General features: G+C 41.1%; 1 protein-coding gene across 1 annotated transcript in view; it reads right to left on the bottom strand.

Moving 5' to 3' along the window:
• Positions 1 to 24,621, bottom strand: part of BMPER (BMP binding endothelial regulator) — a 321,842-nt gene that overhangs the window by 126,215 nt on the left and 171,006 nt on the right. The window contains exons 7-8 of the mRNA XM_004606953.2: positions 6,226 to 6,325; positions 3,029 to 3,138 (exon numbers count right to left, since the gene is read on the bottom strand). Coding sequence (XP_004607010.2) covers positions 3,029 to 3,138; positions 6,226 to 6,325 — 210 coding nt within the window. The remainder of the gene's footprint in view (positions 1 to 3,028; positions 3,139 to 6,225; positions 6,326 to 24,621) is intronic.

Genomic DNA, 24,621 nt, shown 5'->3' with positions numbered 1-24,621 from the left:
TGTTATTTTGATTTGCATTTCACTGATGATTAGTGATGTAGAGCATATTTTCATGTGTCTTTTGGCCATTTGTATTTTCAAAGAAGTAGACTAAACACTTCTGAAATTCATATGAAGAATAAACCCCCACAAATAGATAAAACAATCCTTAGGAAAAAAGAAGATGAGTGGCATCACCTTCCCCAATTTCAAACTGTACTACAAAACAGTAATAATTAAAACAGCATAGTATTGGAATAGAAACAGACCCATAGACAAATGGAATAGAGTTGGGTATTCTGACACAGACTCTCAAATATATGATCACTTAATCTTTGATAAAGGAGAAAGAAATGTGAAGTGGAGCAAGGGAGGCCACTTCAAAAGGTGGTGCTTGGAAAAATAGACATTTACATGTGAAAACAGAAAATGAAATCAAATCTCTGTCTATCGCCAGGCACAAAAGTCAGATCAAAACGTGGTCAATACCTCAATTTCAGACTTGAATCCTTAAGGTACATGGAGGAAAATGTGTACAGGGCCCTCCATGACACTGAATCTAAAGGTATCTTTAAGGATGAAACACCACTGACCAAACAAGTGAAAATGAACAGAAACTAATGGGACTACATTAAACTAAGTAGCTTCTTCACCTCAAAAGAAATAGTGACCAAAATACAGAGAGAACCCAATGAAAGGGAAAAACTATTTACCCAATATCCATCAGATAAGAGGGTTAATATCCAAGATATACAAGACACTGGTAGAACTTTACAAGAAAAATAGCTTCAACCCCATCAAAAAATGCGGAGAAGAAATAAACACTTTCAATTTTTAAAGCCCTAAAATTCTTTCCTTACCAGCCATTAAACTTCAAGTTGCCTTTTAATAGAAGTAAGTAGTACTTCAAATAAATACAATTTTCAAAGTACAATGAACAGAACATGAACATTTTCCCCCAAACTACCAGGTTTATCTTTACCATGAATAGAGATGGAGAGATTCACTTCTGTCCCAAGGAGCTGATGGCACAAAAGACAAAAGAACCATGCAAGCAAATTAATTAAATGGAAAAGAGATTTGGTAAAAGCAGAGAAGAAGGAGTAAAACCTGTATATGTTGGATTGAAAACTAATTCTGGAAGAGATAAAATCTGAGACTGTGTGAATGAAAGGGATTAGTTCATCAAATTTGTAAAAGGTCAGGACACTGCAGGTAGAGTAACCATCACAATGGATAGCACAAGAACCTCAAACTACACTGTGTTCAGAGAAATACTAAGTATTATTCTGTAATGGTTTGAGATGTAGATGCTGAAGAGTGAAGCTTGAGGCAGACAGAACATAACACTGATAACGCAGTGAAATTGTAGTCTGATTCTTTAAGCACCCATATCTTACCACAGATGACTGCAAAATTCATTTTCTGATAAAATAATCCCTTGAAGGGAAAGTATTAATTATGCTTATTATAGAAACTTGGAACTTATTGCCTAACCATTTGTAAAAAAGTTCATGTAAACAAAACATTGCAAGCATCACTATTTCCCCTTGGGGGGATGTGTGACTCTCTTGCAATTTAGAGAATTGAAAATTGATGTGGTTCATCAGAGTCCTCACGAGGAAGCTTATAACCTGTGAAATTCCCAGAGGGAAGGGAAACCCGGAGATTGAAGACCAAGGCAAACAAAAGGAGTGGCTCTGTTTCTCATAAGACATAATACAAACAATAAGAGAGAGTAAGGACCCTCAGGACAATATTCCTGGACTTAGGAATTCTTCAGTGTCCAGTACCAAGGAACAGACAGCTCTTCTTTAACCCAGCCACCTCTCTGAAACAGTGCATGCTACTTAACAAAGCTTGCCTCAAGTAATCAAGAACTTCTGACTTATATTTCCAGCTACTGACTCATAACTGACATTGAGCAAAGCTCATCTCTTTTCCTCCTAGTCCTGTAGCTGTTATAAATGATAGAACCATCCACACCAAAATGCATTATTCTAAACTGCTGTCATACAACCTTTTCAGTTAACTCACTTATGAATTATCATAAAATCCTCCATGTAAGTTATTTTCTTCTTGGAGTAAAGACAAAAATCACTGCAAATTGACGGGCTCTTTGAATGCATGATGTGCGTGCATCTCTTACAGTTCTAAAGCCACGAGAGTCTCTCCCTACCAGCCATTAGACTTCAAGTTGCCTTTTGAGAAAAGCAATGCTTCAAATAAATAAAATTTTCAGAGTACAATGAATAGAAAATGAACACACTTTTTCCCCCAAACTAGTAAGTTTATCTTTGTCATGAACAGTAATCCATGCCTTTCTTTTCTCTTGAATGTGGTAAAAGTCTTTTGTTGTTGCGACTGTTGTTGGTTTTGGGAGCACACAGACTGGTGTTAAAGGCTTAATACTGGCTCTGTGTTCAGGGGAATACTACTGGTGGGGCTCAGAAAACCATATGTGGCTTCAAAAATTGATTCCAGGCATGTGCCCTACCCGCTGTACTATCTTTCCAGCCCCAAAAGTCATTCTTATTGCCAAGTGTGGTCAGAGAATTCATCTTGGATAATTAGAGCCAGAAAACACTACCATGAGCACTTGTATGAATTCAGAAAGTTTGTCCCAGCAGCCCTTCCAGAAGTTACTTCTCACTCCTGGGGCTGGAGTGATAGCACAGCGGGTAGGGCATTTGCCTTGCATGCGGCCAACCCGGGTTCGATTCCCAGCATCCCATATGGTCCCCTGAGCACGGCCAGGGGTAATTCCTGAGTGCAGAGCCAGGAGTGATCCCTGAGCATCGCTGGGTGTGACCCAAAAAGCAAAAAAAAAAAGTTACTTCTCACTCCAAGGACTAACTTGCTGGGTCAGGGAGAAGACAGTGAGACTTGATCTGGGTTCCCTGGTCGATGTTCCCTGGGATCCTCCAGATATATTTCCTCCTAATGAAGCATTAATAATGCCTCCCCAGTGAACAGCACTTTCTTATGGGTGACTAGGGTTAACTAGCACCCCAAACTCCACCCTTGTTGGGCCACTTGAGTCACTTACCTTGCAGGTGCAGGCAGTGCAGTTGTCAAAGAGAAAGGAGGATCCATTGTCATAAACATCACTGCGAAAGAGGCAGCTTCCAAAGGGGAGGTCAAACACTTTCCTCTGCCCTAGAAAGAAGCAACAACACGGTGTGAGTAACACCAACAGCAGCAATGTCCACCACTTGGTCATCAGCTATTATGTCTCAGAGCTGGCAAAGAGTCTCACAAGATTAGAGAAATATGGTGCCCAAAATAGAGCCGTAGATCAGATATTCCCAAGAAATCACCAGGAGTCATTAACTTAGAATATCTTTGTCAAAAAAAAAGTGATTCCCACACTAAACCTTGTGAGCTCAACAAATCTTGATTCCACATCCATCTAGTGAACCAAGACAACCAAAAAGAAGGCCTGCACTCAGGGAGTTTCACAGTCTACTGAGAAGACAGACCCACAAAAGATCATTTCCATATAACAACACAGTGATTTCTAGAATGTTCTTAACCCAGACATACTGGGACAGGGAAGCCAGGGCAAACTTCCAGGAAGACATGATGTCTCAGCTGCATCTTAAAAAACAAGAAAAATTAACCATAAGAGGAATATTGTCAGAAAGGAAGCAGGAGGCGTTACTATGGCCAAGAGAGCCCCAGGCAATGAGTCAGAGGCTATAGTGGCTGTCTGGCAAGCATGAGGCACCAAGTTCACCCTCAATCCCACTATGCATTTAAGATTCCTGACACTGTAAGAAAGAGTGATCTCCAGTGCACCACAAGTCAAGTGAGTGAGAGCACCTCAACTGAAGTTTGTCTCCCTCAGGCCCCCGCACAACGCCCCTCCACCATTCCACCGCGAGAGCATTGCAACCCCACAGTGCGCAACCCCTGATCATTACAACAGCAGCAATGAAGGGAAAAGAAGGGATTGTAAGGAGAACAAAAGGAATCCCATGGACTAGTAAGAAAAAGAAGAACTAATAATGAAATATAAGCATGTAGCACTGTCGTCCCATTGTTCATCAATTTGCTCGAGCGGGCACCAGTAACGTCTCCACTGTGAGACTTGTTACTGTTTTGGGCATATAAAATACGCCACGGGTAGCTTGCCAGGCTCTGCTGTGTGGGTGGGATACTCTCAGTAGCTTGCCAGGCTCTCTAAGAGGGACAGAGGAATTGAACCCGGGTCGGCCGCGTGCAAGGCAAACATTCTACCGCTGTGCTATCGAGAAGCATAATGAAAGCAATAACAAGTGTAGTCACAGAGGGTTAGGCTCACTGAAAGAGGGCACAGATGCACATGTCAGCTCCATATGCCAAGTAACGCCACTGCTCTGTAGTTGGGTTTTCTCTGAAGCAAAGATTAAATTGGTGTTCAGAAAGACCAAAAAAGCAACTCAAAGTGAAAAACATCTAATTTCCTCCTGTCAGTATCTGAGTTTCTCTGGAGCACATGAAAACATCTTTGAAATGTTGATTTAATTAAAGACCAAATTAAGAAGTCAAAGATTCATCTTCACTCAAGATTGATATCCACAACCCTTTTTCCTCTTGTAAAAAGAATAAGAGGAATCTCTATTTATCAGTAGGACACATGAAATGTTGAAAATACATATAAACACATGGTAAATACTGTTCTCAGAATTTCTGGGATTACTGTTAGTGGAGTCAAGATAGCTATTTTTTTCCTGTCAGTCTCTTTTAGAACTAAATCATTAATTATATCATTAGTATGAGTCTCATTACCAGGAGCAAACTTGCTGCTGGTTCTCAAAAGATGATAACAAATGATAATTTATGTGCCTCATATGAAATCCCCAGTGACTCTGAGTATAATTTCTCCAGGCCTCATTTACTTCAATCTTAAAACAAAATCAGTAATGCCTCTCCCAAATAACATATAATAATCTTTACTACAAGACAGATATTAATGTATAAAACTAAAAACTTTGAAAACTACACAAAATTTAATAAAATGACTGTATTTGCACCTGGTAAGTATCAATAGTTATTATTAAAATAGACACTCATGCATAAATCCAGGTCCAAAGTCTCTTAAAGTCTTGAGAATTTATAGCATAAATCAAGGGATTGCCTGCAAATCACAAAATTTCCATTTTTCTATATTTTCCTCTATGAAACCACACTAAAATTATTCTGATGCCTCAACAACCTAGGGACAGGCCAAATCAAAGGATTTGGTTTATCACCATCAAAATTATTTCTGTCACGTACCTTAGTTTTAGGACACGCTAATATAAAAATTATATTTACTGCAAAAATAAGTGAAGTCAATCTTCATGACTTTCTATAATGTCCTTTAGACTACTTTATCAGAAGTTTATTTCTATTGTTAGAGAATTAAAAATAGTTCTTTTTCAGTTGAGCAATTTTTTATTTTATTTTATTTTATTTATTTATTTATTTTGCTTTTTGGGTCACACCCGGCAATGCACAGGGGTTACCTCCTGGCTTTGCACTCAGGAGTTACTCCTAGTGGTGGTCAAGGGACCATATGGGATGCTGGGAATCGAACCCCGGTCGGCTGCATGCAAGGCAAACGCCCTACCTGCTGTGCTATTGCTCCAGCCCCAGTTGAGCAATTTTTTTAAATCTATGATAATGTTATTTGCCTTTTCTTCTCTTATCTCCATGTATTTCATATGTTTAGAAAGTGTCCTTTTTGGCAAAAAAACAGGGTACCAATAAATATGTAAAGTTAGTCATATGCAGAGTTGAGTTTCATATTGCTTCTTCTAAAGAAGGTGTTTGAAAAAAACTATTGAATTTCTCCCAAGGGAGGGATTAGAGAATTCTCATTTCATTGGTTTTATCCACTGGACCCTTCCAAACTTCTCATTTGTTTCCTCTAGTCCCCAGGCATGCTTTGGTCTCCACAGGATTCTGTTCTTAGGTGACCTTTGTTAGGTGACCTCCGCACCTGAGTCCAAACTACTGTCTGTCAGAGTCCCTGGAATATGGTTCTTCCCGGGAAGCACCGCCCTAGGACATCACTGCACCAGTTTCCAGACACAGGGGAGACAATGGACAAGAAGTAGGTCCTGAGCCTGCCCCAGCAGGACACAACATACAACCACATCTCAGAAGCAGGCCCTGTCCACCAAGTCCTCACCCAGGACAACCTGAGATCTCCAAGACAGCAGTGTGAAGACCCGTTTCAGCTCAAACTCTTTTCTTGACCTGGAAGCAGTCACTCACCCAAACATTTGGGGCAGCACTGTCCCGGGGGGACATGGCTCAGGTGCTGAGGACAGGAGAGAATGGGGCAGACTTCCCTCATGCACTGCGTCCGGCCGCCCTGAAGGAAAGAGGGAAAAGCACATTTAGCAAAGTGAGGGCACCCACATGTGCTCTGAATCCAGGTACCGCAGCGTGCCCTGGGCCCTCCCTGCTCTTTGGTCCCCAGAGCAGCTGCTCTGGTTGTGAGTTTCTCCCAATGGGGCTTGTTCTTCCCTGTAGGTTGGAGGAACTGTCCCAGCAACCAGCCTGAGCTGAAAGAACGGTGATTTCACCTCTCCTCCACCCACCACCACTTTCATCTTTTTCCTTTTCAAGATCAGCCAGTCTTCTCGTTTGCCTGGGATTTTTAAGACTTAGAACTAAAACCAGAAAATCTCTGGCAATCCCAGACACACTGACCTCTCTTTCCAGCCCCTAGGAGAGCAAAGTATGTCTGGGTTTTGCTAAGATGTCCCTCCTCTTTCACACCTTCCTGCAGGCCCAGCTGACATCCGACATCCGCCTGGAGAAGGACTGCCACTCTCTACCTCAAGTAAGAGTCTGCTGAGTGTTGAGTGTCTGGAAAGAAGGATCACTGGGTGAGTTTGGAGCAACCCTGAGCACTGAGTCCCAGAGCAGGCTTGCACAACACTGAGTGGAGCAACTAAACCAAAGCAAAGTTGTTCTAAGATGTATCACCAAGGTTCAAGTTAGAGAACGAAGTTGAGCTGCTGAAAATTCATCTACTAAATGCCATTTATTTCCAAGTCACCACGAACTGAGTACAAGGTCTATGCAGTCTGGTAGTGAACGGATTGGCAGAGCCTTGGTCAACTTCTAGAACCTTCCAACTTTTCTTTATTTTTGGTCCCTCATACTTGATCTTTCTGTTCTCTGCCACCCATTCCTCCCCTGTCTACCTCACAGCAAAGCTTCTATTTTCCAGTCCTGGCAAGTTGTAACTGAATCTTCAGAAAGCTGGGACAGGAAAAAAGTGCTTCCCTACCCATTTACCAACTTTGAACGGCTGATGTAAAAATTACTCTGTACACTATAAACTGCTATCAGATTTAGGAATTATTTTTTTTTCTCTCCTTAGAAAATAAAATCCATAAATTTGGTTAAATCAGTCACTGGGCAATTTTTTTCAATAGGTTGACTTCTCTGGGACTTGAGCTAAATATCAAAGGAATAGACATGGTCTCAAGTCAGTCATTTATATCTAAGGAGGTCTCAGGAAATTAGGAGTTCATGCCTCAAAGCACTTTGGGCCTCTCCCTGGGAGCGATTCCATCTGGGCATTTCCTCACGCCTCACTCCCAGCACAGCGCAGCTGAGGCCTGTCCATTCCATCCTCACACACTACTCAGGCCTCTCGCTTCTCTCCTTTCCTGTCCTTGCCGCCTGTATCCTGAGAGCCTATTTTTTGGTAGGGGTTAATGAATAGAGTGGAGCACATTATGACTTATAAATATTTTTAAGCCTCAATGTTACATTTTTCTCCCAAAGTAACAGAAAACATCTAAAATCCTACTGACATACACTTTTATTGCCTTTATGTGATTTCCAGGTCAACAAGAATCACATAAAAAAAGATTCCTATGATTCTCTGCTGGTCTCTGTGAGGTTTTTTTACTCAACTCTTCATAATCCGCATATCAGGGGCTTTTCTGCACTCTTGAGAGACATTTATGTCAGACGCAGATCAGCCCTGGTTTAAAAACACAAGATTCAAATCCAGAGTGGGTGGGGGATGGTAAGACTGCAGCCCTTAGCTTTTCATTTGAAACAAATTTATCTGCAAGCAACTTCCTAAAGTCTAGAAGCCTCCAGAGACCACTAGTGTGTTGACTCCTCTAGATGCACAGAGAACATACTATTTCCATCCGTGTTCTCTGTTCTTATTGGGTCAGCATCTATTCTACAAGCATATTTTTAAATTAAAATTTGTTTTGCATATTGCATAATTGCATAGAAGTTAACTTGGCCAACATTCTGGAAAGCTGGCAAAAGATTATGTATACTCTAGTAATTTTCCTTACAATAAGGTCAAAGAGCAAATTTCTCATACATAATACAACTGCAGTGTGTATTTCCCTAGAGTCTGCTAAAGTAACTTGAACTCCAATCTGGGTTTGCTGGGTTATTCAGGTTTTGTTTTGTTTGGGCTGCAGTATAGTGGCATAGCCCAAGTCCGGAGGCTGTATTCCAATCAATGCCTCCAAAGAAAGTCTCAGGCCCTTTCAGCTTACAGCCTGCTTCTGTGATTTCAACTCAGCAGGCAGGAACTCTCCTTAAACTTTAGTTATAGCAGTTTTGTCAACTAGGAAAGTTCAAAGGCAGGAGTAAACATCTTTGTTTCTAAAAAATGGCTCATTCCAACTACATCATCCCTAACTCAGACTCTACAGACTACTGCAATAGCTAATTGGCTTCATGGGCTCAACTCTCATCTAGCAGTGCATCTTGGAGTGCAGTATGTCCAACAGCCTTTGTTTACTTCATTGATCAAAAATTGGGTTAAGGCTTATTTAACCATATAGCAGTAAGGCCAACAGAAAAATTACCTCCCTTACAGAGCTAAGATTATAGTGATCTTGGCCCATCCTGCTAAGATGATGATTAGGAATGAAGTTCAACCCACTCAGGTGAAAAGTCAATGCAGAAGCAGCTATGTGTTCACTGAACTCTCCCTTCCTCTCTCTCTCTCTATCTCTCTCTATCCCTCTCTCTCTCTTATTATATTTCTATCCCTTTCTTTTTTCTCTTTTCCCCTTGTTTCCCCTATCTCTTTCTTTCTACACAGAGAATCATATCTTCCAAGACCCTTTGAAGTCAAAGGTGGCCATATGACTAAGTTCTAACCAATCTGAGATAGATGAAAATATATGACATTTCCAAATCTAATCCATCAAAGTCTTTTATGCACCTGCTCCACTTTCTCACTGTACTACATGATAGTTGAATGGAAGCAACTTTTAGAAGCTAGAAAAAGTAGAAAGTGTTTGGTTATCTGAGCACCATATGGAAGTTTACCAACCAATCATCTCAACCAACTGTTAAATGAGCAATGTCAACTCTACTACAAGAGTTAAACTACCTTGTGAAAATACTCTGTCATCTCTCCAGTCTACCTCCCCATACCCTAACTCCAGCATAAAGAGAGGATCAGAGCATATTTTATTCCTTTATCATATTTTGCCTTCCATGCTTCCATGTTGTTTGCACATCTGTCTCTGTCTGTCTTTCTGTCTCTCTCTCTCTGTTTCTCTCTCCCTCCTCACCTTTTCCCCAATGGAAATCCTGTATCATTTAAGACTTAAATTCAAGTGTCTTCTGATCTGTGAAATACAGCTTATACATATCTACTTACCTTTGTATCAGCTTCAATTTAGTAGTATCTATATATTTGTCTATACAAATATATCAAAATTGAAAAATTCAACATCTACTTGTAAATATAGTTGAATTCCAAGGATATCATGTTAAATATCAAAAAAATTCTAAATGATTAACAAACACTGGGACTAATGACACTATTTTCATTTGGCCAACAGGAAAAGTATGCCAGGACTTTGTGTTATAATTTACACAATTTGTCTTTCCTTAAAAAAACAAATTTGCCTTTATTTTTTAATTTTAATAGAGTTTTTTGGGGGGCTATACTTTGTGGTGCTGAGTTCTACTTCCAGCTCTGTGCTTGGGGCAATCATGGAGTGCCAGAGATCAAATTTGAATCAGCAGCATGCAAGGCAAATACCTTATGCCTTGCACTATCTCTTTGCCCCAAGTCTATATTTTAGAGGCAATTTGCACTAATTTCACATCAAGTATTTCTTCAAAAGCAGCTGTTTTTAAATGAAAGATGAGATCATTTAACTCACTTAAAGCAGCCTATTATTATCATCATCATCATAAACATGCAACCTATCCCTTGACTATTTGCTGCCAAACTTTTTCAAATTTTCTTTTTTTTTTTTCTTTTTGGGTCTACACCTGGCGATGCACAGGGGTTACTCCTGGCTCTGCACTCAGGAATCACCCCTGGCGGTGCTCAGGCGACCATATGGGATGCTGGGAATTGAACCCGGGTCGGCCGCGTGCAAGGCAAATGCCCTACCCGCTGTGCTATTGCTCCAACCCCCTTTTCAAATTTTCATTAATTCAGTGATGCACACAATCTGTGTGTCAGTTTACCCAGAGAAGCAGAGATTTTCTGCGTAATAAAAACTGATCTTCCTGAATATAGTGATGAGTGCAAGTGGATAAAACCATAACATGATCATGTAGGATGCTTCTCCCATCCCAGAGAACCACTGAGATTAGTGGCAAGAAATTGTCCTGGAGTGTGTGACATTCATTTCCCCAGCTCCCTAGCAGGAAGAGGAAGTAAAGCACCTGCACCTCTAAATAGCAGCAACCAGTCAGCTTCACTGGGTTACATCCTGGAGCAATTCTACCTCAATATTTATCTCTTATGGCTTTCTCCATTAATTCTAGATGAAGGTGGGGAAATGAGAAAAAAGAATCTTAAAGGAGAAATGCATTCTGCATGTAAAGGGTTTATGCACGTTTCATAATTATCACAAGTGGGAGGTAAAAATAAATGACTTGTGCCAGAGCACCCATTATAGAGCACTGTAGGGCATCCAACTACTATTGTATATTTTTTAGACTTCATAAAAGGAAATTATACCCTTCTACATGTTTCTCTTTGGCCTGGAACTTTATCTTGATCCATTTTCCGTGCATGTCAGTTATTTGTAGGGAAAAGGTTTTGGTACTCAGCCTAGTCTTGGCCAGGTGAGTTGAAGAAGAAACCACACAAAGGAAAGACAGCTAGAAAGCAGTCAACCTAGGAACAAAGTAACAAAGTACATGGACAGGAGGGAGAGAAAACCCCAAAGTGTAGTGTGTGAGCAGCCTGGTGGATGCTGGACAGAGAGAGAGAGAGAAAGAGAGAGAGAGAGAGAGAGAGAGAGAGAGAGAGAGAGAGAGAGAGAGAGGAGAGTAGAATGATTTCTGTGTGTTAATAGATATTTTAACCTTAGTGCCACTAACCCATATATTTCAACCTTAGGACCACTATATTTTGGATGGGATTATTTTTGGTTTCAGGAGGCTGTCTAAGAATTACAGGATATTTAACAGCATCCCTGGCTTCTATCCACTAGGTGCCAGTATCACCCTTCATCCACTGCTTACAGTATACAGAAATATTTCTAGACATTGCCAAATATCCCGGGGAACTAACGCCCTGAGAATATTACACTAGATCAAGATTTTCTCAAGTACAGTCTGGGAATCTGCATTTTAAATAATGCTCACAGATAAACTGGATGCTGCTAAGGCATCACATTTGGCAAAATGCCTCACTAACTTGAACTTCCAGATAGGCGGGAATAAAAAAAAAATTCCTTTTTTTCTTCCTTCCTATACATATTTTAAATATTAAGTCCTCCAGCAGAGATCACACACCATAGTCTAAAACTGTGTTTAGAACAAGTGCTCTGAGTGATGAAGAGCATATTTCAGGGGGGGAGTTTCCAGTGACCACACTTCTCCTGTCTATGGGATGGCAGTCACTTTTGGGAAAGATGGGGTAGAGATGGAGCTACGACTGAGGCTGATGCAACTGGCTTGTTTTTCCCCAGGAGGAATGTACTCAGAGCAGAGAAGTCTTTATTATGGCAATCCATGAGGATCTAAGAATGCTCTACCGAAAAGTGGTCACTATGAACATATGGATCTCTTTCCCATGACTGAGTCAAAGTCAAACGGCTCCATGTTTAACTGTGACTAAACATTGGCAAGAACATGACCGTAAAACCAGACCAAGATACCTGCTTTTCCCCCTAGAAACCTTTGTGTACTTTCATGCCACATCAGCAAAGCACACTTGATGTTCTGGCTTGAGAACCAAGCCTAAAAATAAATCCTTGCATTCTTCTCATGATTCATGTCTCTAAGTCCAATTTCTTTTTACTGTTTATATTATTGTCTTAGTTTCTTATTGCTGCCGTAACAAACAATCACAATGACTGAGTGACTTAAAACAACAACATATTTGTTGTCTTACACTTCTGGAGATCTGAATCTGAAATTATTTCCCTAGGCATAGCTAATGTGTCTACTGGGCTGTGTCTCTCGGGCATTCTGGGGAAGAACCTGTTTCTTGCCCTTTCTAGCTTCTGTGGCTCATGGCACCTTTTTTCTTGGTCATGTAGCAGTGGAGCATCTTCAGGCTTTCTCTGACACTGGACTTCAGCTCTACCATCTCATCTCTTTCTGGTTCTGCCCTGCATTCCCTTTTATGGGGATTCTGTCACAATTCATGCCCTTCTAGGTAATGCAGGATTATCTCAACATCCTCACCTTAATCACATCTGTAAAATCCCTCCTGCTGTTAAAAATCACAGTTATTGGTTCAGAGGGTTAGGACATGGACATCTTGAGGGTCCAAAGCATATGGTGTACTGTGAACTATAATTATTATCAAAGAAATAACATAACTTCTCTGTACAGTTCTGAATATATTAGCCCAGGCTTAATGTTACAACAACAGAAAAAATACAACTTGTTGGGTCATCTTTCTCTTACTAAAAGAGCAAAGTTTTCCCCATGTTTTCAAGATAGAAAACACAGCCAAGAATCTCAACCTAAATCTTTCTCATAAGATAATTAAACCAAGCAAGTTCATGCCCACTTCTTGTTTGAACACGATGTGCTCATCTTTCTTATATTCATCTCTAGGGACTTAACTATACATTTAAGAAAGTGATACAAAAAAAGTGAGACTGTCTGAGTTCATCATGTCGACCAAGACAATCCATGGTAACTCACAATTCCAGAAGGCCTAATCTAAACGTTGGACATGGGAGTCTCCCAGTGGACAGTTCCACAATGAAATTGACCACATCATATTCAATCGAGGTTTTGCCTGACTGATGTTGCTGTTGTCCCAAAATTCCAAACGGGATCGGACCACCGTCTCCTTCATGCAAAATTCTACTTCACAGAGTGGGTAGAAAGGACTGCAAAGTTTAAGTTTAAGAAGAGAACTCCCAGAATGATACCAACTGGGAGCTCTTTGGCACTATTGCGGCAACATGGAAAGATGCCATTATTGACAAGGAATACAATCGACAGGTTCAGCACCTCCATGACTGCACAAGGCATGCCGAGAGTGGGAAAGCCACAAACAGACACCTGTCTTCGGAAACTCTAGAGCTCATTTGCCAACGTGGTTTGGCATGAGCCTCAGGCAATCACGAGCTAACGTCCTAACTCGAAAAGTTGTGCAGAGAAGTGATAAAGGAAGACCTCAAAGAGAGAAGAGCAGCAGTGTTGGCCGCTGTGGCAGAAGCTGGGAAGAGTATTCACAGCACTCGCCTGTCCTTCGCCAACTACAAGACCAAGATGACTGCCCTCCGACATCCTGATGAATATATCACACTTCCAGAAGGACAATGGAGAGGATTATTCATAACTTCTACTCGGATCTCTTTGACAGCCATGTCCACCTGCCCACATACCAAATTCCACAGGATGGATATGTCATTCCCAATGTCCTACCTTCCAAAATTTAACACACCATTTTGTCAGTAAAGATGCGTACAGCACTTGGTCCAGACGAGGTCAGACCCGAACACTTGAAAAATCTGCCGCCAGTACTTGTCAATACACTGGCTCGGCTCTTCACATGTTACTTGTCCATATGCAAGGTTTCATCACAATGGAAAACCAACAGGACCATTTTGTTGTACAAGAAGGGAGACATCCATGACATTGGCAACTATCGCCCAATATGCCTGTTACTCATCGTCTACAAGTTGTTCACTTGAGTCATCCTGAATAGAATAGGCAGAACACTAGACGAAGGACAACCATGCGAGAAGGCTGGGTTCCAAAAAGAATTCAGCACAATCGACCATATCCATACAGTGACCAAGCTCATTGAAGTTTCACAAGAGTTCAAGATGCCGATCTGTCTAACGTTCATCGATTTAAAGAAGGCCATTGATTCTGTTGAGACTGAAGCAGTCATCGAAGCTCTAGACAAACAGAGCATTCAAACTCAACACATCAAGATCCTCTGCGAGCTGTATTATGGATTCACCAACAGGATTTCACCATTTTACAAGGAAGTGATCATTGATGTAAAGAGAAGGGTTTGACAGGGTGATACCAATTAACCAAAAATCTTCAGTGCCACCCTCGAGAACGTCATGTGATGACTGGAATGGGAAGGAATGGGAGTGAAGATAGACAGTCAGCAACTACACCACTTCCACTTTGCTGATGACATTGTTCTAGTAACACCAAACATTAGCCAAGCAGCACAAATACTGGCTGACTTCGGCCGCAAGTGTGGAAAGGTCAGACTGCAGCTGAATCTCACCAAAACAATGTTCATGAAAAATGAACTAGTCCTGACATTCCATTTGCTCTCAACGGAATGAACATCTCCAAATGCAGCAGCTATGTGTACCTGGGTCGAGAACTCAACATGAGAAACGACTTGGTGCCGGAACGGCACAGGAGGAAGAGAGTAGCATGGACCGCCTTCAGGATTGTCAAAGAAGTAGTTAAGAGGATGAAGAACCTCCAGCTCCAGGAACATCTTTTCAACTCCACCATTCTTCTTGCACTAACATACACCTCAGAGACCTGGGCCCTACACAAACAGGATGAGAATGCTATTCGGTATCCCAAAGAGGAATCAAAAGAGCTATGCTTGGAGTATCACGTTTCACTCAAGTGAGAGAAGGTATCTGGAGTTCCAACACCATTGACAATCAAGAATGAGGGACACTGTCTTGTCTGCCAAGGCGTCAAAAATCAGATGGGCCGACCATGTAATGCAATTTAGAGACAACCTCTGGACTGGAGCTGTTACCGACTGGATTCCACAGGATGGCAAAAGACCCCATGGCTGCCCACCTACAAGATGGTCAGACTTCTTCATCAAAACCCTGACTTAATGGTTTGAGGCTCTTCATGTTCCTGGAGCAAGCAGACACCATTGGGCTACACTAGCACGTGACAGGGATGAATGGAGATGTTACTGGTGCCCACTTGAGCAAATCGAAGATCAACAGGATAACAAGGGACAAGTGACAAGACCATCTGAGTTTCTCCTCTTCACCTCTTCCTTGTTGCCATGGGCAAATCAAGATCCATCTTCAAAGGCCACCTTATGGAAGTTAACCAAGTAGGAAACTGTACTCTTTGCCAACATATTTCCCCACAGGAGAGTTTTACTTGTAGTTAAAGTTCCCACTAAACTGTAGAACTTGGCTTGAGATCTCTGTGGATACATCAGTGTCCTTTCCTGCTCATAAATGTCACTCCCCAGAAGTTTCATGACATCCATCACAGCTAAGGACACTTACATAGGACTGTGGATAAATGGAGATTGGTTTGGTACAAGTCAGCCTTAGCTGGCTAACAGTGGGATATGTACATAAGCCAAACTATAGAAAGAGCAGTGATGGACATTAGGTGCACACAGGGGCAGGTGGACAGAGGTGGCAAGTTTGTGGGAGAAATATGTGATAAAGAAATAGTCAATGAAAATGTTATAACTGTTGCTTCAGTAATTCCATGTTGAAAGGGGGTTTCAGTATATGCTTAAGCCTTATATTTAAGGGCCAATTCTGGGGCTGAAAAAAGCTCAGTGGTCTAGGTTCAATACAACATGTTTGCCAAGCAGTATTCCAGCATAGGGCAAGTGGTAGCCCCTCCAAACTCAACACTTCCAGGTGTGTACATGAGTGGTGGTGCTGGCATGGGGGGCTGGGGGGAGGGAGCATTCTGCCAATTTCCCACTTGAACCCTTTTCTCAGCACTTACTTATCACTGAGCTAAATGGCAAATTTCTTTATTGTCTGATTATCATTTTCTCGCTTTGAAGAAGAAAGTTAAGAAATTCTTCCTCTTCCTCACGCCAGTCACTGATAAGAGTGGGATGGGCACTCAGGTAAACTGCAACGGGTGGGAGTCGCCATAGAGACTCACTCCCATCTCTGTCGGTGTTTGAGACCTGAGTGGGTTCACACTCAGGTAAGATCTATAAGAAAGAGCTGGTAGAGCCCAACCTGGGGAATCCAAGGGACTGGTCAAGCCTAATAGGTCTGGTGTCCACAATAGGTGCGGGAGAGCGAGGGACCCAGCCCATGCCCACGTACCCTCTCCAGGACTCACTGAGCACAGAGGAGCAGTTTCCTGGCAAGAGTCTGGAGAGTACAGGCCAGTGGAGCCAGAGAGCTGGAGCGTTCCTGCTCCACCACAAAGGAAAATAAGCACCACTCCCCAAATAGTTCAGATCCTCAGAGACCTCCCAGACCACCCTGGTCGGACCGTTCTCAACCGCCATCCCTCTGAAAGCGGTAAAAAGGAAAAAAAATGAGCCCTTTCCCATTTCTTGCCTTTTTAAATCAAAGTGCAACCTTTCATCATCATGTAAGAAGTCAATGCTGCTACAAGCCCACTACCAACACATCAAACACTATCTACAGGCTGGCCCACTGCCAGGGAGATGAAAAGAACAATCACTTCTGACTAACACCTCCACTGAGTTATAAGCCATTCCTGAAAGGAAGGAAATAACACTATTGTGAAGGAGAAAGGGCATTTTTTATGTTCACCAGGCTGTCTACGCCACAGCAAAGATGCCTGCACTTGGAGAAGGAAGCCAGGGGTAGGCTATGACAGAGCCAAGAATAACCAGATGCACACAGAGAAACAAACTCATCTTGTACTGATGAACTGCTTCTTTGCATTGACAATGATGCCTGGTTATCAAAACTAGTTTACGTATTCTACATACATATTATGCATGCCTTCTACATTGTTTTACTTTGTTTTCAGAATAATTCATCTAAATGTATCATTTGCCCAAAATTATGTTGGGAGATCACTGAAAGAAGTGATTAATATTTCTTCTGTCTTCAATGCACCACAGAGAACAAAATTATCATCTGAAATCTTTGGTTTTCAGTGAAACACCTAGACGTTGGATTGTCAGTTAAAAACTAAGATGACTTTGTAGACATCTTAGTCAACTAAGATGACTATGTAGACAAAGATAGAGAGAAGAAAGAAAGAAATAAAGAAAGAGAAAGGAAGGAAGGAAGGAAGGAAGAAAGAAAGAAAGAAAGAAAGAAAGAAAGAAAGAAAGAAAGAAAGAAAGAAAGAAAGAAAGAAAGAAAGAAAGAAAGAAAGAAAGAAAGAAAGAAAGAAAGAAGAGGGAGGGAGGGAGGGAGGGAGGGAGGGAGGGAGGGAGGGAGGGAGGGAAGGAAGGAAGGAAGGAAGGAAGGAAGGAAGGAAGGAAGGAAGGAAGGAAGGAAGGAAGGAAGGAAGGAAGGAAGGAAGGAAGGAAGGAAGGAAGGAAGGAAGGAGGAAGAAAGGAGATGCCTGCCATGGAGGCAGGAGGAAGTGGGGGGTAGTTTGGTTTGTGAAGGTGGGAGGGAAACTGGGGATATTGGTGCTGGGAAATTATACTGGTGGGGGGATGGGTTTTAGAACCTTTAATGACTGAAACCCAATCATGAACAGCTTTGTAATGCTCTATCTCATAGTAATTCAATAAAATTAAAAATAAAAAAATTAAGATAACTAAGATGAACTCAAAGATACTGCACTCTAGTAAGGTTTTCAGAGGTATAGAAGTATTCTACCTTTAAACAAATTGGTCTTAATTAAGATATTTCTGGATTCCTTCATTTTACTGATAAAGATTTATTGAAAAGTCTTTGAGAAATTTCCTAAGCAAAGTAAGCCTGGACACATTACAGAAAAATAAGGTCACTTTTAAATTTTATTTTAAATTCAAGGTAGCAATAAACTAATCACAGCATCTATGCCTCAATTTTCTCACTTAAAAGACATTTCTCTTTTTTTCACTCTGAGTTTCAAGAAGGTAAACACTGTAGTCATTAAATAAAACATTAAAATATTCCATTCAGTTTTCATTACTATAAGCAGTTCTGCACTTTCCTGGGGGAGAGCATTTTCCAAAATTCTAGGAAAAACCTATAATTCAAGTTCAGTATCAAGGAGTCCAATTAACACTCAGGTATCTGCAGTGGAGAAAGACTAGATATTCGGGGTACTATTTATTCATTCTAATGATATCCTGGTATTTGATCTTAGTATCCACTTATAATTTTGTGTTTCAAGATGATCAGACTGCAAAACAATCTTGGGAAGCTTTTGGGTGTTCATAACCCGGGCCAAATATGATCCAAGATAAAGTATACAAGCCATGAGAAAGAATTGTAGGGAGTGGGGGTAGGAATGCCAGCTTAACCCAAAGTTAGTGTTTGACATGTCTGGGTTTGTCCAGTCAAAGGAAAACGTTGATCTGTTTGATTTTTTGTTTCTTTTTGGGTCACACCCGGTAATGCACAGGGGTCACTCCTGGCTCTGCACAGGGGTCACTCCTGGCTCTGCACTCAGGAATTACCCCTGGCGGTGCTCAGAGGACCATATGGGATGCTGAGAATCGAACCTGGGTCGTCCACGTGCAAAGCAAACGCCCTACCCGCTGTGCTATCACTCCAGCCCCTGACCTGTTTGATTTCTAAAAGAAAAAAATTCTACCTGGTTCTATCCCTGGCACCCATCTGTCTCCCTGAGCCCCACCAGGAGTGACCCCTGTGTGCATAATCAGGAGTAAGTCCTGAGCAACACTTGGATTGGCCCAAAAACAAACAAACAAATAAACCAAACGTCTATCCAGGGAGGAAGAGATGCAAAAGAGCATCTCTAATGAGAAGCCCAGTTATAAAAAGAATGTTGTGAATTAAACTTAGCATCTGTAACTCAACTCATTCCAAGCCTGACCCCAAGGATGCAGATAGTGATCCTAGGGGAGAAAGATGCTGAAAGTACAGTCTACAAGAAACCGCTGGGGAGGGGCTGGAATAATAGTACAGTGGCTAGGGTGCTTGCCTTGCATACAGCTCACGCAGATTTGATCCTTGGCATCCCATATGATCGGCAGAGTCAGGAGTAATTCCTAAGTGCAGAGCCAGGAATATGAGTTCTCCAAATAACAAAAAACATATATAAATAAGTAAACAAAGAAACCTCTGGGGAACATTCAAGTATACAATCACACACAATTATGGGGATATACACAACTACAATTATGGGGATTCCTATAATTGAGTAAGACACTGAAAGCAAAGTAATATTCTTCCTTCTCCTTGCACACTGCTTCATCACTGGAGGCCTTCAGGCTAGTAGTGACATCACACAATTCAAAAAGACAGAAATAGTTGCTATGCTGAGCTGAGAACCAAAGTGCCAGGGAAAAGAGTGACAGCAATGAACAAGGGCAGATGGACATGATTGTGTAGAAAACTGTCCAGGAAGAGCCATTTCCTCTATCATGAACATCTTCCAACAGAAAGAGTAGGAAGGGTAAGCAGTGCCCAGCAGTGGGCGATAGAATATACCTATAGATAAGGCCTAAGCATATTTCCTGACAAAGGAACTCATACATTTGCCAAGCAGAAAAGGAGTGTTTCATGCCCTGCAGAAATAATACTCATATTAAACTGAGCCTCCCCTAGACTAGTTATGAAATATTATCTTATAATCTTGGTCAAACCCTGTCAGCGAAAGTATAGGAGAGGCTCCTATATTTTCATGTACCTCCATGGGGCAACAGATGGGTATAAAGCTTATGTCAAATGAAGTCTAGGTGCATACATATAACAACAGGATTACCAACTCTAGATATTTTATTATAAAAGAATGAATAATGAGATTAGATCAATGAAATTCTCAACCTTAGTTAAAAATATTGGAAGAAGGTACTTTCTATTCAATACAATACCTCAGTTCAGCAAATGATGCAGAATATATAGCAGATCAGGATATACCTGATATATATATCATATATGTAGATATATATCTATGTATCTATGTATCCATGTATCTATCTGTCTTTCTATCACAGTTAAGACAGAAAGACAGAAGTCCCAGTGCTTACAGAACCACCCAAGAGGCTTCAATGAAAACAAAGGTCAGTGTTCATGAAACTAGTGAAGTAAAAAGAAGACAAGTAGATCATCTTGATTATAAATCAAAAGAACGCCAATGAACACCTAAAATAGCTCTTAGGACTTTTAGTGATCAGATAACTGCAAATAAACCACGAAAAACATGCCTAGGACTGAAGTGGAGTATTTTGGAGGCACATTTACTGGACTCTGGGAGGCAAAGATTCAGAGACAGACATTGTTTTATTAGAGAAACTTGAGTATGCTAGAAAGCCTTAAAACAGGCAAATCATGTAAAATTTTATATACTGAAGGCAGAATTGTGAGTCATTTTTTAACCAATAATCCCAGAATATCCCTTTTTAACACTAATATATATTATGGGTCCAGAGACATAATACAGTGGTTGGCTAGGTGCTTATCTTGCTTGTGGCCAATTCGGGATGGGATACAGAACCCCAAGCACCTCCTGGAGTGACCCCTGAATAAAGAGCCAGGAAGAGCAGCTGAGCATTATCAGGTGTGACCTAATCCTCTTATCCTCAAAAGTTTGTTTTTCAAAGGTTTATATTATTTATAAAAAGAAAAATGTAGTGGTGATACCATGCATGCTTTTCATGTCTGAGGTCTTGGGTTTGAATATTGTCAAAAAGAAAAAAAAAGAAAATGCAACAATAAGTACTGCTTTGCCAAACTCAAGAAATTGATACAAAATGAGTAAACTCAAAGCATAAAAGCAGCTCATGATGAGATCATTGCTAAATCTAATTGGCTGAATATACTTATGATCTAAGCATGTTCATATTCACAGAGTATAATTATTTTTCTTACCTTAAAGAGAATGTAAACTTTCTATTTACACTAAAGTTGTTTTCATATTGTGTCACTTTGTGGATTCTAGGTGAGATTCCAAACAAATTATCTCCATCTCCCCTGAAAACATGATTATGAGGCAAGTCCGCTTAACATTACTAATCCTTGCTTTGCTGAGAATACAGTGAATGGACATTCTCATGCTAGTTTGACTGGTGACTCTTCTCGGATTGTCTCCCCAGGTTTTGATACCCCACTATGAGTGACTGAACTGTCTCTATCCAACCGCAGGCAGACTTGACTCTCAAGCGTCACACCTCATTTGAACACCTCTCAGGACTACTTTGATTTAAAATCAAAGTGACCCATTTTGTCAAATCAACTCTTCCTGGAATGGGTGTCACATTATAACACCAACACATTCTATGCTGAAGAAACACAGACAACTATGAGAGGGTGAGAATTCAAAGTCAATGGCTATCAGGGTATTCCCAGGAGTGGCACTGCTGGGTCATATCAGAATTCACTTTCTAGTGTTTCTGAAGAATGCTCATATTGTTTTCTAAAAAGGCTGACTGAAGGTTAAGCACTGGATAAAGAAAATGTTGTACATCTACACAATGGAATACTGCACAGCCACCTGGAAAAATGAAGCTATGAAATTCACTTAAAAACGGGTGGACATGGAAAGTATTATGCTGAGTGAAATAAGTTGGAGGGAAGGGGACAGACACAGAATGGTTGTACTTATTTGAGAGATAAAAATACATAGTATGAGACTAATACCCAAAGACAGTAAAAACAAGTCCCATGAGGACTGGGCCACAGTTGGAAGCTTGCCATGAGTGGGGAGCTGGGGACAGGGAGAGAAAGCAGTTAGGCTAGAGAAGGGACCACTGTGACAATGATAGCTGCAAGTGATCACTCTGGACAAGGACTAAGTGCTGAGGGGCTGGAGTGATAGCACAGCAGGGAGGGTGTTTGCCTTGCATGCAGCCAACCCGAGTTCGATTTCCAGCATCCCATATGGTCCCCTGAGCACTGCCAGGGGTGATTCCTGAGTGCAGAGCCAGGAATAACCCCTGTGCATCGCCAGGTGTGACACAAAAAGCAAAAAAAAAGACTAAGTGCTGAAAATGGGAAAAGGGACAAACCTCTTAATATCTGTATTACAAATCATAATTATCCAAAAGGAGAGAGAGGGAGAGAGGGAAGGAGGGAGGGATGGAGGGAGGGAGGGAGGGAGGGAGGGAGGGAGGGAGGGAGGGAGGGAGGGAGGGAGGGAGGGAGGGAGGGAAAGAAGGAAAATACTTGTCATAGAGGCAGGCTGTCAGGAAGGAAACTGGGGACATTGGTGGTGGGAAATGTACACTGGTGAAGGGATGGGTGCTGGAGCATTGTTGAACAACTTTGTGACTGTGTATCTCACAGTGATTCATTTTTTAAAAAAAAAAAATCAGGGGCTGAGCAGAGAAGATAGTACAGCGAGTAAAGCCTTATACGCATTGACCTGGGTTCAACCCTAGTATCTTGTATGGTCCCCCAAGCACTGCCAGTAGTTACTGAGTGCAGAGTCAGTAGCGACCCTATACATCACTGGATCTGATGAAAAAGATAACAACTTGAAAAAATAATTAAAAATCCTTCATTATTTAAGGGCCTAGTGGGTTTCACTTTAGGAAAGCATAGAGTTCTTAAAACTTGGAAATTGGAGAAGTTTTTGACTCAAAACTACTGATAGCAAAGAATTTTAATGAATATACTCTCAGACATTTCCAAATATAAAGGAGCAGGAATGAAGGAGAAGAATCTTATACAATTACTCAAAGTTAGGGACAAAAAGTTGATAAGCTATGTAAAGAGGTCATTCCCTTCAACTCAGACTTTGGTTGAGGACTTTGCAATAAAATATTATCAAAACCCCAAGTTGTATTATTACTTAGAGAAATCACAAGATCCATAAACAAAAATATGGCATTTGACTCCAGAAAGTGCATGATAAACTTAAAGGAAAATAAAACCCATATATGTGTGTACTATATCTATATGTGTTCATACATATATATGTACATGGATATATATATGTATATATATAGTTGTTGTTGTTTGCTTGTTTTGGGGCCACACCCCCAGTGATGCTCAGGGGTCGTTCTGGCTCTGCACTCCAGAATTACTCCAGGGTGTTCTCGGGGGATGATATGAGATGCCATATATATGATATAGATAGACAGATAGACAGACAGAGAGATAGATAGATAGATAGATAGATAGATAGATAGATAGATAGATAGATAGATAGATAGATAGATATAGATATATAGATATATATGGGGGGACGGGGCTGTGGTTGTGTGTGGGGGCGTGTATACAGCATACATATGTACATATATAAATTTATATATATATATAATCTTTGCTTGTTGACAGGAAAAGATCCATGCTAAAGCTTAATAATACAAAGGAAAAGATTCTATATTCTCAATCAAGTTGAAAAACTCATAAGTCCAAAGAGCCCTGAGTTAAGAGCTCCCAAAGGTCCAGAGCACATGATTTGCACATGAGAGTCCCTGGTTCAATCCCCAAAACCACATGGTCCCTGGAGCACCACCAGGAGCAATCCCAGTGTAACAAGCCAGGAGTAGCCCTTGAACACTGACTGGTGTGGTAGCACAAAAAGGAACAAACAAAATGTCAAGAGCACTCCTTCAGATCCCCAGTTCTATTCTTGCCAATATATGCCAAAAATACCTTAGCTTTTATAAGCTTCAATTCCTCCATCCCAAAATTAGGAAAGCTAGTACCCAGTCCCTGAGTAATATAAATATTAAGATGACAAATAAAAAGCTTTCAGTTTAGCACCTGTCACATAGTCAGCAGTCATTAAATGTTAGCTCTTCCAAATATTTAGGGTCAAATTAATTCAGAATCCCAACCAGCTCCATACAGTAACAAGTGCTGACCTTGGGCACTGTATTGAATACAAATCTTGGTTATTTTGCAATTAAACAATGTCATCGTCCTCACAAAGCTGTCATGAATGATACACCAACAGATGTGGCTAGAGAGCCCACTGCAGTGATCGCCCTGTAAAAGCTGCAGATAGGAAAGAGCCTCCTGCAGCGTTGCCCTCACCACCTTCCCTCTTCAGGATTGTTAGCCAGGCAGTGCAGCACTCACTGGCCAAGAGCAGAGCACTGTGAGACATACAGAGCTGTGGTGACTTTTCCTCTGAGTTAGCTGGAGAACATTTGTGTTTTCCTTGGCACCCGGAACACTCGCAGTAGTCTTTGGGTGTACAGTGGTGTATACATCACCCGTGTATTTGCATAAAGTTTCAAAGCACTTTCTTTGACATATGCAGTATGATGGGCGCTGTCACAATATATTTATATAAGTTCTACACAGATTTTATAAAATAAACTGGCAAATGTTTGTTTTCCTAAGAAGGGATATGTTTGGGGTAGGTGGAGATAATTATTTCATCTCTCTATAGAGAGTAGCACAAGCTGACACACTCCTTTTACCATGGCCACAAATCAGCGGGTGT

The sequence above is a fragment of the Sorex araneus genome, chromosome 1 (genome assembly GCF_027595985.1).
Source record: "Sorex araneus isolate mSorAra2 chromosome 1, mSorAra2.pri, whole genome shotgun sequence".
NCBI lineage: Eukaryota > Metazoa > Chordata > Mammalia > Eulipotyphla > Soricidae > Sorex > Sorex araneus.
This window is presented reverse-complemented; position numbering and strand designations above follow the sequence as displayed.